At 40.2% G+C, this 16,261-nt stretch overlaps 1 protein-coding gene across 11 annotated transcripts in view; it reads right to left on the bottom strand.

Moving 5' to 3' along the window:
* Positions 1–16,261, bottom strand: part of DOCK9 (dedicator of cytokinesis 9) — a 350,201-nt gene that overhangs the window by 79,542 nt on the left and 254,398 nt on the right. For all 11 annotated transcript variants that reach the window (XM_069757992.1, XM_069757993.1, XM_069757997.1 and 8 more), the window contains exons 27-36: positions 15,477–15,548; positions 10,299–10,445; positions 10,067–10,150; positions 9,752–9,863; positions 7,864–8,042; positions 5,540–5,650; positions 5,325–5,448; positions 5,073–5,206; positions 3,926–4,040; positions 2,904–2,970 (exon numbers count right to left, since the gene is read on the bottom strand). In XM_069757992.1, the coding sequence (XP_069614093.1) occupies positions 2,904–2,970; positions 3,926–4,040; positions 5,073–5,206; positions 5,325–5,448; positions 5,540–5,650; positions 7,864–8,042; positions 9,752–9,863; positions 10,067–10,150; positions 10,299–10,445; positions 15,477–15,548 (1,145 nt within the window). The remainder of the gene's footprint in view (positions 1–2,903; positions 2,971–3,925; positions 4,041–5,072; positions 5,207–5,324; positions 5,449–5,539; positions 5,651–7,863; positions 8,043–9,751; positions 9,864–10,066; positions 10,151–10,298; positions 10,446–15,476; positions 15,549–16,261) is intronic.

Below are 16,261 nucleotides of genomic sequence, written 5' to 3'. Positions count from 1 at the left end.
AAATTGGACAACAACTTTTGGGGTCCAATTTCTCCTGTTACCCTTGTGAAAATAAAAACTTGGGGGCTAAAAAATCTTTTTTGTGGGAAAAATTTTTTTTTTTTTATTTTCACGGCTCTGTATTATAAACTTCTGTGAAGCACTTGGGCATTCAAGGTTCTCACCACACATCTAGATAAGTTCCATGGGTGGTCTAGTTTCCAAAATGGGGTCACTTGTGGGGGATTTCTACTGTTTAGGCACATCAGGGGCTCTCCAAACGCGACATGGCGTCCGATCTCAATTCCAGCCAATTCTACATTGAAAAAGTAAAACGGCACTCCTTCTCTTCCAAGCTCTGCGGTGCGCCCAAACAGTGGTTTACCCCCACATATTGGGTATCGACGTACTCAGGAGAAATTGCACAACAACTTTAGTGGTCTAATTTCTCCTGTTACCCTTGTGAAAATAAAAATTTGTGTGCAAAAAGATCATTTTTGTAGAAAAAATGCAATTTTTTTTTTTCACGGCTCTACGTTATAAACTTCTGTGAAGCACATGGGGGTTCAAAGTGCTCGCCACACATCTAGATAAGTTCCTTAAGGGGTCTAGTTTCCAAAATGGTGTCACTTGTGGGGAGTTTCCACTGTTTAGGCACATCAGGGGCTCTCTAAACGTGACATGGCGTCCGATCTCAATTCCAGCCAATTCTGCATTGAAAAAGTCAAACGGCGCTCCTTCACTTCTAAGTTCTGCGGTGCGCCCAAAAAGTGGTTTACCCCCACATATGGGGTATTGGCGTATTCAGGAGAAATTGCATAACAAAATTTATGGTTACATTTCTGTTTTTACACTTGTGAAAATAAAAAAATGGTTCTGAATTAAGATGTTTGCAAAAAAAAGTTAAATGTTCATTTTTTCCTTCCACATTGTTTCAGTTCCTGTGAAGCACGTAAAGGGTTAATAAACTTCTTGAATGTGGTTTTGAGAACCTTGAGGGGTGTAGTTTTTAGAATGGTGTCACACTTCATTATTTTCTATCATATAGACCCCTCAAAATGACTTCAAATGTGATGTGGTCCCTAAAAAAAAATGGTGTTGTAAAAATGAGAAATTGCTGGTCAACTTTTAACCCTTATAACTCCCTAACAAAAAAAAATTTTGTTTCCAAAATTGTGCTGATGTAAAGTAGACATGTGGGAAATGTTATTTATGAACTATTTTTCGTGACATATCTCTCTGATTTAAGGGCATAAAAATACAAAGTTTGAAAATTGCAAAATTTTAAAAATTTTCGCCATATTTCCGTTTTTTTCATAAATAATCGCAAGTAATATCGAAGAAATGTTACCACTAAAATGAAGTACAATATGTCACGAAAAAACAATCTCAGAATCAGCGGGATCCATTGAAGCGTTCCAGAGTTATAACCTCATAAAGTGACAGTGGTCAGAATTGCAAAAATTGGCCTGGTCATTAAGTACCAAATTGGCTCTGTCACTAAGGGGTTAATAATAATATTAGCAAATACCTCCAATCTAAAATCTATTTTTTCTGATTCACTATGTTTCTTTCCTCATGTGCAGGCATTGCAGGATCTTGGGTATCAATAAAAAAAAATTATACTACATTTCTAATTGGAGGTATTTACTTATATTATTACATTTAATACATATTGTGATAGGATTTTGGAGCTGGGAATACCCTTTTTACCAAACAACACCATGAAGACCAAGGAGATCTCCAAAAAAGTCAGGGGCAAAGTTGTTGAGAAGTACTAGTCAGGGTTGGGTTATAAAACAAATCCCAATCGCTGGTGATCCCCCGATGCACCATGAAATTCATTATCATCAAATGGAAAAAAGATGGTACCACAACAAACCTGCCAAGAGAGGGCCGCCCACCAAAACTCTCAGCCCGGGCAAGGAGGGCAGCAAAGAGGTGAAAGGAAACCCTGAAGGAGCTGCAAAGTTCCCAAGCAGAGACTAGAATATCTGTCCATATGACCACAATAAGCCGTACAGTCCATAGAGGTGACCCTCATGGAAGAGTGGGCAGAACAAAGTATTTAATTACACACAAAAATTGAGTTTGCCAAAAGCCATGAGATGGACTCCCAAAATGTATAGAGGAAGATTCTGTGGTCAGATGAAACCAAAATTTATTTTTTTGGCCACGAAGGTAAACTGGCGCCAAATCAACACAGCTCATCACCACAAGAACACCATCCCCACAGTGAAACATGTTGGTGGCAGCATCATGATGTGGGGATGTTTTTCGGCAGCAGGGACAGTGAAAATGGTTTGAGTCGAGGGGAAGATTGAGGGTGCGAAATGAAGGGATATTCTTGAGCAAAACTTCAGTCTGTTAGTGATTTGAGACTGGGACGGAGGTTCACCTTCCAACAAGACAATGACACAAAGCATTCAGCTAAAGCAACACTTGAGTGGTTTCATGGGAAACATATCAATGTTTTGGAGTGGTGTTTTTCTGTGGTCAGACTTGAAGATTGCTGTTCACCAGAAGAAAGCATCTAACTAGAAAGACTTGCAGCTGTTTTGCCTTGATGAATGGGCAAAAATCCAAGTGGCAAAATGTGGAAAGCTCATAGACACTTATCCAGAGCGACTTGCAGCTGTAATTGCCGCAAAAGGAGGCTTTACAAAATACTGAATTTAGGAGTTGGGGTGCATAGTTATGTACACTGAAGTTTTCAGTTATCTTTCCTAGTTGTTGTTTGGTTCACAATGAAAAGAAATCCAAATGTTCACAGTAGTAGGCATGTTCTTTACATGAACTGATGCAAAGCCTCAAAGAAAAAAGTGAGATTCCAGGTTGTGAGGTAGCAAAAACACCAAAAATGCCAACATGGGGTGAATACTTTTGCAAGCCACTGTAGGGGACGATGAAATAAAAGTACATACTCTGAGATGGTGAAAAAGTCCATCAGTTCTGTTGACGTGGCTTTGTTCCAATATGTAAACAGTGCGTCTGAAGAACAAAATGAATGAAAGCTTATTATATATATTAACTACTACCGGGCTGCTATTCTGGACATGCACTGGACATGAATATATGCTTTTTACAAGAGATTACATTATTTGGGAGCAGCATTACATTAAGCAGGAGAGTTAAATTACAGATGATAGGTATTCTGCACAGCCTGTACACACCCTTTTGGTGGTACACTTTACAGATTATGTTCGCAATGAAAGAGCCATTCAAAGGTATTTTCAAAATGGACAATCGTAGTCTCAGAATCCTAAATCATGTGAAGCTTCACAAGGCTTTCCCCTCCCCAGGCATGTATCCTTATAAAAACTGAACCTGCCAAGGCTCAGGTCACCCATCTCTCCTGGAAAAAGTGGCATGACTATTCATGATTGAAAGAGTGTCTGAGGAGGGGAGAGAAGGGCCTTAGGCTATGTGCATATGTTGCAGATTTTGCTGCGGATCCGCAGCGGATTTGACGCTGTGGATCTGAAACGGTTTTCCATGCGTTGCACAGTACCATGTAAACGTATGGAAAACAAAATCCGCAGTGCACATGCTGCAGAAAAAACACGAGGAAACACAGCGGTGTTTTTTCCGCAGCAAGTCAATTCTTTGTGTGGATTCCGCAGCGGTTTGCACCTGCTCCATAATAGGAATCTGCAGATGTAAAACCAAGAGGTGGAATCCGCACAAAAAAGCGGTAAATCCGCGGGTAATCCGCAGTGCTGTTTACCTGCGGATTTAGCAAAAACAGTGTGGAAAAATCCGCACACCAATCCGCAACGTGTGCACATAGCCTAAACCAAGATCAGACAGAATTCTCTATTTAGTCCTTAAACGCCACTAATGAATGTAAAAATGATTAAAATTAAGTGCCGTTAAAGTAACACAACCTATGATGTAATGACATACAACCACCTCAGACAGATCTATGTCCCCAAGTATTACGTACCATCTGACATGCTTTTCAAAATGTGAAGGAAGCACATGAGTAAACTTTTGATTTCGGCTTGTTCCAGCTTGTCACAGCGAACTAATGTGTTTCCTAAAGAGCCTCCATGCTGATTCTAAGAATGTAAAACAGGTAGTAATTATCATCATTATTACACTGGACTGACTGAGCCCAGATCAACACGCTATCTAGATGGCACACCTCTCCACAAAGGAGCGGCACTGCAAACAATCACACATAGCGGAAAGCATTAAGGTACTATTCAGAGCAGTAGCGGATTTCATAGTTACGCAATGGTCATCATTAAATCCCATTATTCCACAGGTTTTACAAGGCCATACAGTGGATAATGAGAACACTAAATTAAAGCATTTATATTCTAAGATCAAAGTGGTGAAAATCAGTAAGGGTAAGGAAAGTTAGTATAACACTGCAATCACTACAAATAAGCAAGCCAATCACTCCACGTCAGAAGAATATGCTATAATATCATCAATCATCAGGATGGATACGATACTTATCACATGCCATGTAATCAGATACTAGAACCAAAGTATAAAATACTTTTTCTGAATGCAATACAGTCTCTGTCAGCACAGGCACGGTCAGCAGAGAGAAATCCATAGTGTATCGGTTTCTCTTAGCAGCCTGCGTGTAGTCTTCTTCCTGTCCACAAGAGCGCAGGGCATGTGCAGAATGCCTCCGAAACAGTTTGTCCTTCTGCACCGTGAATGCATGGTAAAGGCGAGGAGGAAATGCTTTAACCATTTACTACACAAGAGCATGACAAGCTCACCAAGCGACCGCAGCCGATAAAGAGCAGATATCTTAGACTCTGTTCACATGTGCGTTGTGGTCTCCATTCATAACAGAAACCATGATGCAGTACAGGATCTGTTATATGATGGACACCAAGAGGTCAACTGTGTGCTGAGCTACTTTTACAACCAAATTTGCCAGAATCTGCAACGCGAGCACCAGACGCAGATGTGAACATGGCCATACTCATTATGTATAGCAGACACATGAGTACATAGATGACGTACATAGCATAAAAAACAGTACTAATCATAAAAAGGTGTTGTCGCATGGGAATCATCAGGCTAATATTTTGATGAAAAAAAAAAATGAATTGCAATAGACATACCTTGTCTAAAGAACTGCTCTTGTCACTATTCCTCTCAGGAAGACTGTTCCCCGAGTCTGTGCTTATGAGAGACCCCCTGGAGTCTGCATTCCTCACACTATTTATATTGGGAGTGGATGAGGTATGCGGAGAAGCTGCAAAGTAATTAAAAAGTGAATTAAGCGTTAAATATTCTAAGAAAACATAGAATTAGTCTGGCTGAGGAAGGGGATGCCCGCGAAACGCTACCACAAAGGGGCTATGTTCACTCACCCGTGCCAGAGATAACACCGAAAAGATCCTTATGGAGGTTATTATCCAATGTGTTGCCTGGTTTCTGTGGCGTAACCAGTGGGTTTCCAGCGGCTGCATTAAGTAACAATTCATCTTTTGCATTCTTTAAGGAAGAAAAATACACGTGACATCTCATGATATAAATTGGTTACAGGAAAATCTACACGCAGATATGGACTGGATTTAGCACTTACACTCTGGGGTACGGGGAAGGGGGAGGTTTCTTTCACATTAATCCGCTGCACATTTTCAATTAGGAGCCCAAACAGCGGCAGGTAGAGCGTGGCTATCCTCGCCTGCTGGCTCTGAAATGGAAACGAGATGCTACAGATCAGCTTTCTAAAAGTTATTGCCAAGAAATAATGTACTTGTGCATGTGTCCTTTAATTACTGCATTGCTCCTGGATTCACGGCTGAAAAGAATTCACGTTAAGACATCCCTTTACAATCTTTAGGATGAAAAATGTAAACCTGAACACATGGCTACAATCGGTCCTCTCGCCAAAAAAGCTCTGAATCTAAACAATTCTCCTATTCTTTGCAAAGAGATATGTGTGGGAGGATTGTAAAACACTCCGCACTTGTTAAAATTCTGAAATGTGGAAAAGTATTTACTCAGCCATCTGCACATTCTGAAAGATCCACCCATAAAAATGTACACAAAACTCAAAATAGGATCCGATCCATCAACCCCTAATCCTTATAAGATTACTGAGAAAAAGCAAAATGCGCAAAGAATATTTCTTAGAATGTGAAGGCTAATAACAGTACTGACATTTTGCTATCATGTATAGCAAATGCCATTACATCAGGTCTAGATTTACCAAGTGAACACTTGTTTACTCCATAGACATAGAAGGACCAACATATATTTCATAAAACGGATGAGTTACCATTGGGCTGTAAACAGAGGATGTGCTGCCGACAATATGCAATCAATATGCAGAGGGGAGCAAATTGTTATAACAAACACGGATAGTGGATCGGCACACATTATGGGAAGAAATATGCCAATGTAAACCCAGCTCAAAGGGAATGCATCTTCAGAAAATGAACTGTCTTGGACATTTCATTGGGGGAATACTGGAAACCATGGGAATCCGCTGCCACTTGGAGGGTGACATTAAGAATACATCTTAAGAAAAAAGTTGTCTCCTCCCCTACTGGCTCCACCTGGCCTGCTGACACCCAGCTATTCAGTTTAGCTTAGTATAACGTAGGAGGCCGACTCAGGACTGACAGTTTTATGCCTGTTTTTGCATATATTTCTTCCTGTACTGACCTCTCTCTCTTTTCTTATTTAGGCTGGGTAACAGATCGGGGTGGGCTACTCCGTCTCACCCCACTATCACAGCATGTGGTGGTCAGTCTGCATCCTCTCTAGTCTGGATGGCAGGACAATTGTACTTTAACATACTCGGTAACTAGGTACAGGGTATGGATTACCCTTGGTGTTTGGACCCCTGCCCACATGACCAGAGTGTGGCAAGATGAATGGAGCAGAAGATGGCTATGGGACTCACAGAACCACAAGATCAAGCCTGCTCAGAACAGATAAATGCTCTACTTTCTTTGGTCCTCTTGGGCTTGTGGTGTGCTCATCCCTCAGCAATCTAGAGGCAGACCCAGTCCATTTCCTTGGCATTTCCTTTTCTGATGGCTAGTATTCCCTGCCGGCTCCTGCAGATTGTGGCACTCTTGGCTCTCCGGCAGGGCTGAGATTCTTAATTTGGTCCCCTGCTTCAGTTGAAGCCTAGCCATGGGATTGATGCTCCCAGAAACCCTTGTGTTTGGTCACCTCGTATTCTCTTGCCTATCTGACCTTCTAGCTAGTCTGCTTTAGTTTTCAGGAAGTCCTCAGATTCTCTGCTCTTGTGAATGCATCGTCCGTGGGATGGGTGCCACTTTAGAAACATTGAGTGTCCGATGAAGCCACACCTTCGGTGACACAAGTGTTCGTAGGGGTAGTAGAGTCAGGAGTGACATCACCTACTGTTTATGATTACTCCTATGTTATCAGCTGTATATTGAGGTATTGCCTGTCATTGCAACCCGGCCTCTGATAAAGAAACTGCTCTAAACACTTACTAAAATGATTGGAAATCAAACTAAAATTGACACAATGGCCAGTGTGAAAAATGCAAGATCTCTAATTTTTTTCTTAATAAAGATTTTTAAAAACAAATAAAAAAATGAGATATCACTGAAAAAAACATGATTTAAATAGGTACCGTAATTATCTGACAATATATTCACTTTTGCTCAGTGATGGACAAATAGTAGATCATTAATAAATATTCTGGATCTTCAATATCTTTTATCTCTGGAAGACTGTTGATGCATTTTACATTAAGCCTTTAATCATAAGTATTGTAAGAATGTAGAAGGTGTTTTTATTTATTTTCTATAAGTGCACTGTACTTCATTAATTTTCTATCATATACAGTACAAATCATTAGTAATCCATAAGCTGGATCCCTTATATTGGTAAATGTCATACTGCTCAGATTTCACATACTCTGGTAGAATATCGATCATCAAAAGAGTGCTTGATCATCAGGCTCTTCAGCACACTTATGGCAATTTGCCGGATTTCTCGGAACTCTTGCAGTGCGTTTCCCACCTCCCTAAGGAGGAGGCCCACCAAGAAATGGTTCTTGCAGAACTCGTCTGTCAATGTGTAGTCAAGCTGCAGATCTGTAGGAGCAACCAGGGATTAATTAAAAGCTAATAAGTATTGCCATTATGTTCATGAATTTCACAGTGTAAACATCTTGGTAACAAACCAGTCAGCAGTTTAATGATATGAGCCGAGCAAACTAGTGACACTCATTAGTAGCACTGGGAACAAAATACCGACACATATAACAAGATAAACAGTTCATCATCTGTTAGCTACCCTGTTACAATGGATGACAAGACTGGCAAGTGATTTGATTCCGGTTCTTTTTTTTTTTTTATTGCTACAGATAAAGAAATAAAATAATGTAACATCAAACTAAAATACTGAAGCTAGAGAACTGCAAAAACTGCCACACACTGCAAATCCTGCACCTACCGACAGAAGGGTCTAATGACTCCATTGTTGGCGAAAGAAACGCTAATTGTTGAAAATAAACAAAGTGGAAAATGAAAAAAAAATCGTATAAAATAAACTCTACCTGCTAACACGATTCTCAATATTTCATTTGTCGCTATGAGTCAACACAGAGATGTTTAATGTTGGTTGTAAGAGATAGAACAGATACCACAATTACTTATAAATGGGAAAAAAGTGGGGAAAAAGGGTATGGAGATGGACTAGGGTCATAGAATTTCAATTGGTAACTACAAAAAATGAAGAATAATGGACCAACACTAGATGCTGATCTGGATGACAATAGTACTTCTAATAAAATTGTTAAATCAGATTTGCTTTTTCCTAAATGTACTGCAGTGGAAAATAAAGCATTTCATGGATTTCTTCCCAACAGACAGTGGACGAAGAATGGGACAACAATCGGATGCTCATCTGGGGTTCCTAACAAATTTATAAAGTACAATTGCCTCCCCAGGATAATGGCCTGGCATGAACGTTCTTGTACTCATTGTGCCCATTCAAGGAACAGAAAAACAACTTTTTTTCTCGTTTGATATGGGGGTATTGTGCTATTTTTTGACTTTTTAAAGTTGTTTTGTATGAATTTTTTTTATGTATAGGCTTTTTATGTTTCCTCTATAAGTATTTTGGCAAAACGAGAACAAATATTGGAAGATATGATTTGTTCAAACCTGCTGTCTGCTACATAGAATATATGAAAACCCAGTGAACAATCCACCCCCCATCAAAAAAAGGACATGTCTGTAGGTCAACACTTACCTGGTCCTGGTCCTGACTAGAGATGAGCGAATTTGCTTGGGTTTCCTCTTATTCGGCAATCTCTAGCACTTGCCAAATAAGCTGCAGAGGAAACCCGGCTTCCTGGATGGTGCCGGCTCATCAGCGCCGCAGCTGCATGTGTCACGGATGTTTGACAGTCACAGCACATGCATGGAGAGCCCAACAAACAGGATCTCCACACAGACGTGACACATGCTGCTGATCGGCCGGTGCGATCCAGGAAGCCGGGTTCCCTCTGCAGCCTAATTGAAAAGCGCTAGAGCTTGCCGAATAAGAGGGAACCAGAGCAAATTCGCTCATCTCTAGTCCTGACAATGTATTGTGACCCTTTCAATGCAGTCAAGGGGCATGTCTTGAAGCCCCCAGGTAGACCACTCTGTTATAAAAGCAGTACTAAAATGAGTGGAGGCCTATAAATGGCCATCTATATTCCATGCTAGTAGCAAACTCACTGCTCCCACAAGAAGAGGAATCATTTTTGCAATCTCGGTTAGGCACATTATGAGAGAAGTACAGTTATAAATACCTTGATATCTTTGGATCCTGCCCTTCCCAAACGGCATTGGCAAGTTTAAGGGAATGTAGTGTTCATGATTGCAGACAACTCGCAGAAACTCAAACTTGAATTCAAACAGCGTCTGGAGAAATCACACAAAGGAACCACAGTGATAGCGGGAAACAGGCCGATATAGAGGCGCTAAGTCTCCTCACACGGATACCAGTTTTCCTCCAGAATCAAGTGTATAAAACTGTGGCACTTGAGGGAAACCAATAGACATTCAAAGCAATAAGTTGGCGACACTGTACACTATGCCTAAAATACAGGAGAGACCAGCCTTACCTTTGGATCTCCCGGTGAAAAGAAACTCATATAGTTGTTAATTTGCTTGAAAACAAAACCCCGGTCCATAAATGTGAAGCACCTCTGTAAAACAAGAGATAATTAGCTTCCATAATATTCTGTGTAAGGCGTTCATGATGATTTTTCATTACCAGTAGCACAACTATATAATGATATAATGACTCAGTTTAGATAACTTTATACCTAGGCATAAAGAACAAAGCCTTCTTACCTTTATGAAGAATGCAAGGCTGTGATTAGCATTTCTGGAAGCCTCGGGATTGTCCTTGTACTTGTGTGTGATGTGCGGCATAAGCATGTTAACCAGGGTTTCTACCGCATGATGAAAAGAAGCAGTGAATCTTTGGTTCCTTAGTAACTGGAAAGACGAAAAATAAAGTATAGTAACAAGCCCGACTGGATTCGTGCTCCTTTCTTTATTACATTTTCCTACTTCAAAACAATTTTAGTTAAACTTAAAACAAGTTCTTTCCTTTTAGATGAGATTTGTTGAATTTGTTACAGAACTTCTAACTTGTATGATTTAGTAAATGATCATATTTACCAAGAAATATCAATCCTAGATCATGTTTTGTTAAATCTCAGTTATTTTTCCTGGTAACGTGAATATACTGACAACTGGACATTACCATTCTGCTTTTAGCTTGGCTGAAACAATATTTAGTCTGTAATGATATTGTTCAATTGTCCAAAAAAACTACTTTTGGCAAGGGTAATGGTAACAGCCAAGTGTAAATGCATTGATACATTTCCCAGAAGAATAACAGAGGAACAAGACAATGTAAAAGTTATGAAATGATGAAACATGTTTTCACAATGAGTACAAGTAGTTATAGATATGTCAAAAGACAGGTTGCAGGGAGCTGGGTAGATAGCCTAACAGTACTGCGTGCTGCACAAGCTATGTGCACATGTTCAGGATTTCTTGCAGAAATTTCCTGAGCAAAACAGGACATTTTCTGCAAGAAATCCGCATGCATTTGTTGCGCGTTTTTCTCGTGTTTTTGGTGCGGTTTTTTTTGCGGATTTTCCCGGGGGTTCCCAATGCAATAATATAGTGGGAAATCCGCAAAAAAAATGAACATGCTGCGTTTTTTACTGCGATGCTTTTTTTGTGTGGAAAAAAACGCATCTTGTGCACAAAAATTGCAGAATGCATTCTAAATGATGGGATGCATAATGTATAATGTATGTATCTGCAACGTGTGCACACAGCCTAACTGCACAGAAATGGCATAAATACAGTGAATGCACCTTCAGCTGGTGTCAGATGTACCATAACTCCAATCTCAGCTGTTTAACCCTCTAGGTGCACTAGTAAATAAAGACTTTGGCATCTAAGCGGTTTTACACAGGGTGATCAATAACCCTGTAAACCTAACATCACCCCTATAACATAATGGGGTGCTCAAGGGTGCCATGGCATAAACACCTTGACGAGCCTTACACCAATGATTATTCAGCACTGCAAGAGGAAAAAAACCTATAAGTGCATATGTACACACACACACTACTCACAAAAAGTTAGGGATATTTGGTTTTCAGGCAAAATTTCAAGCTGAACCTAAAATGCACACTAACATATTCAGGTTAATTTAATGTGACAGTCTTTAAACTTTTAAATACACGTCCAACTGCTCAATGTTTCAGCACTTTTTGCACAACTTGCTGTTCCCTAACAAGGAGCTTACTGGCAAAATTAACAACAGGTGTTTGATCCATGAATTGGCCAATACTTTCCGGGTGCAATTAGAAATGGTATTACACAGTCCTCCTCATCATGCTGTTCATATTTTGACATTATGAGACCAAGACAACACCTAACAATTGATCAACAGTACCTCGCCATTGCAAGGCTTCAAGCAGGATGTTCTCAGATGGAAGTGGCCACTGATCTTAGAGTGTCATAGTGTTCACAGCAGGTTGCAACAGAGATACACAGAGACTGGAAGAGTCACAGAAAAACTGAGAAGTGGACGTCCTTTAGCCACATCCCACAATGATGACCGTTTCATTGTGGACAATGCCCTTCGGGACTAGATGGTGTATGCCACACATGGCACATTTAAGGGAGGTGAGAGGCACCTAAGTTTACATCAGCGTGATCTGCGTGCTAGATGACCTGCAAGGGTACCTGACCAAACCACCATGGGCCAGGGACGATCTACGAGGGACCAATGGGCCTCAGTGCCATTCACTGATCAAAGTCGATTAACGTTGAGCAAATGTTGGAGAGCTCAAGGAGTGCACTATGCATCAGCCACTGTTGTCACCAGACGAGCCTTTGGTGGTGGTGGTGGTTACAGTGTGAGCAGGTGTGTCTAGTGAATACAGAACTGCCCTACACTTTGTGAATGGTACAGTGACAAGCCCCTACAACTTGAATAACATCATCAATCCTGTTATTGTGCCTCTGCATGAAGAACACAGGATTAATTTCATCCTCAAGGACAACCATGCTCCAGATCGAGGTTGAACCATTAGGAAAATGGAGTGGCCTGCACTTTCTCCAGACCTGAATCCCAAGGAAAACCTATGGTATCAGCTGAGTTGCCGTGTAGAGTTTCATAACTCTGTACCCCAAAACCTCAATGACCCGAGGACCACCCTTGAAGAAGAGTGGGATGCCATGCCACAGCAGACAACTACTTGTGAACAGCACGAGACCTCGTTGTCAAGCCGTAATTGATGCACAAGTTGAGACATTTGATATTTTTGGGGGGCATATACACACCACTGTTGTTGGCTTTTGTTTCAATAAATTATTTGAGATGAGGAAATCACCATTGCAGGCTTCTACTTAAATGCCATGCTATGATGATAACTGTATCAATGATATCACTGTAATGTGAACTTGTCTGGTTTTCCATAAATTTCACTCAAAAGCCAAATATCACTAACTTTTTGCCAGTAGTGTGTGTGCACATACACATATTATATATAATATATACACACACACATACACCTGCATAAATGATCTGCAAAAGAAATTCTAGCTACACTGAAAATATCTATCTATCTATATTTTCATTGTAGCTGGAAATTCTTTTGCAGAGGTAAAAATAAAACCTCAACAGGATGGAACTCATTTATGGAAACGGAAATTTGTTTTCAGGGCTGTATTTTGTGGTGACACCAACCATCTCATTTTCACCTTAATTGTGGCACTCTGGGTTTTATATATACTTGCCACCCAGAGCCCAACGGGATTACATTGCGGTATAGAGAAAAGTGTTATACTTTAAACGTTACAAAATGTACTGAAAAAACTGTACAGCATGCAACATTATTCATTAGTAAGACACTATCAGAAAATAAGGATAATTATAGAAAAATATAATGTAAAACAACATGCATGAGCAGTACACAGCCAAATATCGTTGTGCTGTAAGCGATTACATATATCTAACCATCACTCGTCGATCAATTGATGTCCAACTGTGAAATCTCTCTTCAAGCTCGGCTGTAACAAATTATTTTTTTTGTTGCAAAAATACCATTGCAGTTTTTCATGCAGCATTCCAGCCAAATACTGAAGTGGATTCAGCAACAGAGAGACCACCCAGAGGTCTCAGGGTCCTTCTTCTAATGAGCTTAGCGCTGCTTATTAACCTCACTGTTATAACATGTACAGCAAAATAGCTGCAATTGGCACCATCCTTTACAGTGGGGCAAAAAAGTATTTAGTCAGTCAGCAATAGTGCAAGTTCCACCACTTAAAAAGATGAGAGGCGTCTGTAATTTACATCATAGGTAGACCTCAACTATGGGAGACAAACTGAGAAAAAAAAATCCAGAAAATCACATTGTCTGTTTTTTTAACAATTTATTTGCATATTATGGTGGAAAATAAGTATTTGGTCAGAAACAAACAATCAAGATTTCTGGCTCTCACAGACCTGTAACTTCTTCTTTAAGAGTCTCCTCTTTCCTCCACTCATTACCTGTAGTAATGGCACCTGTTTAAACTTGTTATCAGTATAAAAAGACACCTGTGCACACCCTCAAACAGTCTGACTCCAAACTCCACTATGGTGAAGACCAAAGAGCTGTCAAAGGACACCAGAAACAAAATTGTAGCCCTACACCAGGCTGGGAAGACTGAATCTGCAATAGCCAACCAGCTTGGATTGAAGAAATCAACAGTGGGAGCAATAATTAGAAAATGGAAGACATACAAGACCACTGATAATCTCCCTCGATCTGGGGCTCCACGCAAAATCCCACCCCGTGGGGTCAGAATGATCACAAGAACGGTGAGCCAAAATCCCAGAACCACGCGGGGGGACCTAGTGAATGAACTGCAGAGAGCTGGGACCAATGTAACAAGGCCTACCATAAGTAACACACTATGCCACCATGGACTCAGATCCTGCAGTGCCAGACGTGTCCCACTGCTTAAGCCAGTACATGTCCGGGCCTGTCTGAAGTTTGCTAGAGAGCATTTGGATGATCCAGAGGAGTTTTGGGAGAATGTCCTATGGTCTGATGAAACCAAACTGGAACTGTTTGGTAGAAACACAACTTGTCATGTTTGGAGGAAAAAGAATACTGAGTTGCATCCATCAAACACCAAACCTACTGTAAAGCATGGTGGTGGAAACATCATGCTTTGGGGCTGTTTCTCTGCAAAGGGGCCAGGACGACTGATCCGGGTACATGAAAGAATGAATGGGGCCATGTATCGTGAGATTTTGAGTGCAAACCTCCTTCCATCAGCAAGGGCATTGAAGATGAAACGTGGCTGGGTCTTTCAACATGACAATGATCCAAAGCACACCGCCAGGGCAACGAAGGTGTGGCTTCGTAAGAAGCATTTCAAGGTCCTGGAGTGGCCTAGCCAGTCTCCAGATCTCAACCCTATAGAAAACCTTTGGAGGGAGTTGAAAGTCCGTGTTGCCTAGCGAAAAGCCAAAAACATCACTGCTCTAGAGGAGATCTGCATGGAGGAATGGGCCAACATACCAACAACAGTGTGTGGCAACCTTGTGAAGACTTACAGAAAACGTTTGACCTCTGTCATTGCCAACAAAGGATATATTACAAAGTATTGAGATGAAATTTTGTTTCTGACCAAATACTTATTTTCCACCATAATATGCAAATAAATTGTTAAAAAAACAGACAATGTGATTTTCTGGATTTTTTTTTCTCAGTTTGTCTCCCATAGTTGAGGTCTACCTGTGATGTAAATTACAGACGCCTCTCATCTTTTTAAGTGGTGGAACTTGCACTATTGCTGACTGACTAAATACTTTTTTGCCCCACTGTATATACAATGTGCTTTGCATACAATCCAGACGTACTAAACCATAAGAAAAAGTAACACTGCAGAAAGAATATCAAATATTCACACATAATATATGTATATATAATAAGGAGTACATACTTTGACTTTTGAATTCTCAACAAGGTGCTGGGCCATTGACTTTATCAAGACTTCAAAGAAAAACCAAGAATACTGCAAATAAATAATACACAGAAATACGGCATGTAAGCAGATTAAATGACATATGGATGCAACAGTAAAAAATATATATGTGATATCTTTGTTTGTGACATTTAGTAAAAAATATGCAACTTTCTTTTTAGAATCAATAAAATATAGTTTAAGCCACAAGATTACATACACTTAGGTCAAAGTCAATAAAACTCATATTTACTCCCTCCACAGACGCCAGGTCCATAAACTTTACCTTTAGTCACTTGTTTCACAGATCTACTTTGTACATGGCAGAAGCAGTTTTTCCTACAAACTAGATAATTTCATTTATAAATTACTGTATCAAAATTCTAGTGGGCCAGAGGTTTACATACACCAAGGTGCCTGTGACTTTACACTATTTTCTGCAATGTTCCAAGCTATGTTATGATCTAGAAGCTTCAGAAAGGATAACTGGCATCCTTAGAGTTCATTGGAAGTGTACTTGTGACAGGACTTTAAGGACAACGTTCTTCTTTGCTTGATATCATCAAAAAATCATAAGAAAAAGAATTGTGGACCTTCAGGAATCTGTACGTCAGCTTTGAACATGGAAATAAAAGAGGAGGCTTAGAAGCCAAAGAACCCCATCCTGGGAGTGAAGCATGGAGGTGGCAAATAGTTACCATTATGAGGAAGGAAAAATATGTGGAGATACTGAAGCAACATCTCAAGGCATCAGCCAGGAATTT

Source organism: Ranitomeya imitator, chromosome 3 (genome assembly GCF_032444005.1).
Source record: "Ranitomeya imitator isolate aRanImi1 chromosome 3, aRanImi1.pri, whole genome shotgun sequence".
Taxonomy (NCBI): domain Eukaryota; kingdom Metazoa; phylum Chordata; class Amphibia; order Anura; family Dendrobatidae; genus Ranitomeya; species Ranitomeya imitator.
The sequence above is the reverse complement of the archived record's forward strand: the minus strand, read 5'-3'. Positions and strand labels throughout refer to the sequence as shown.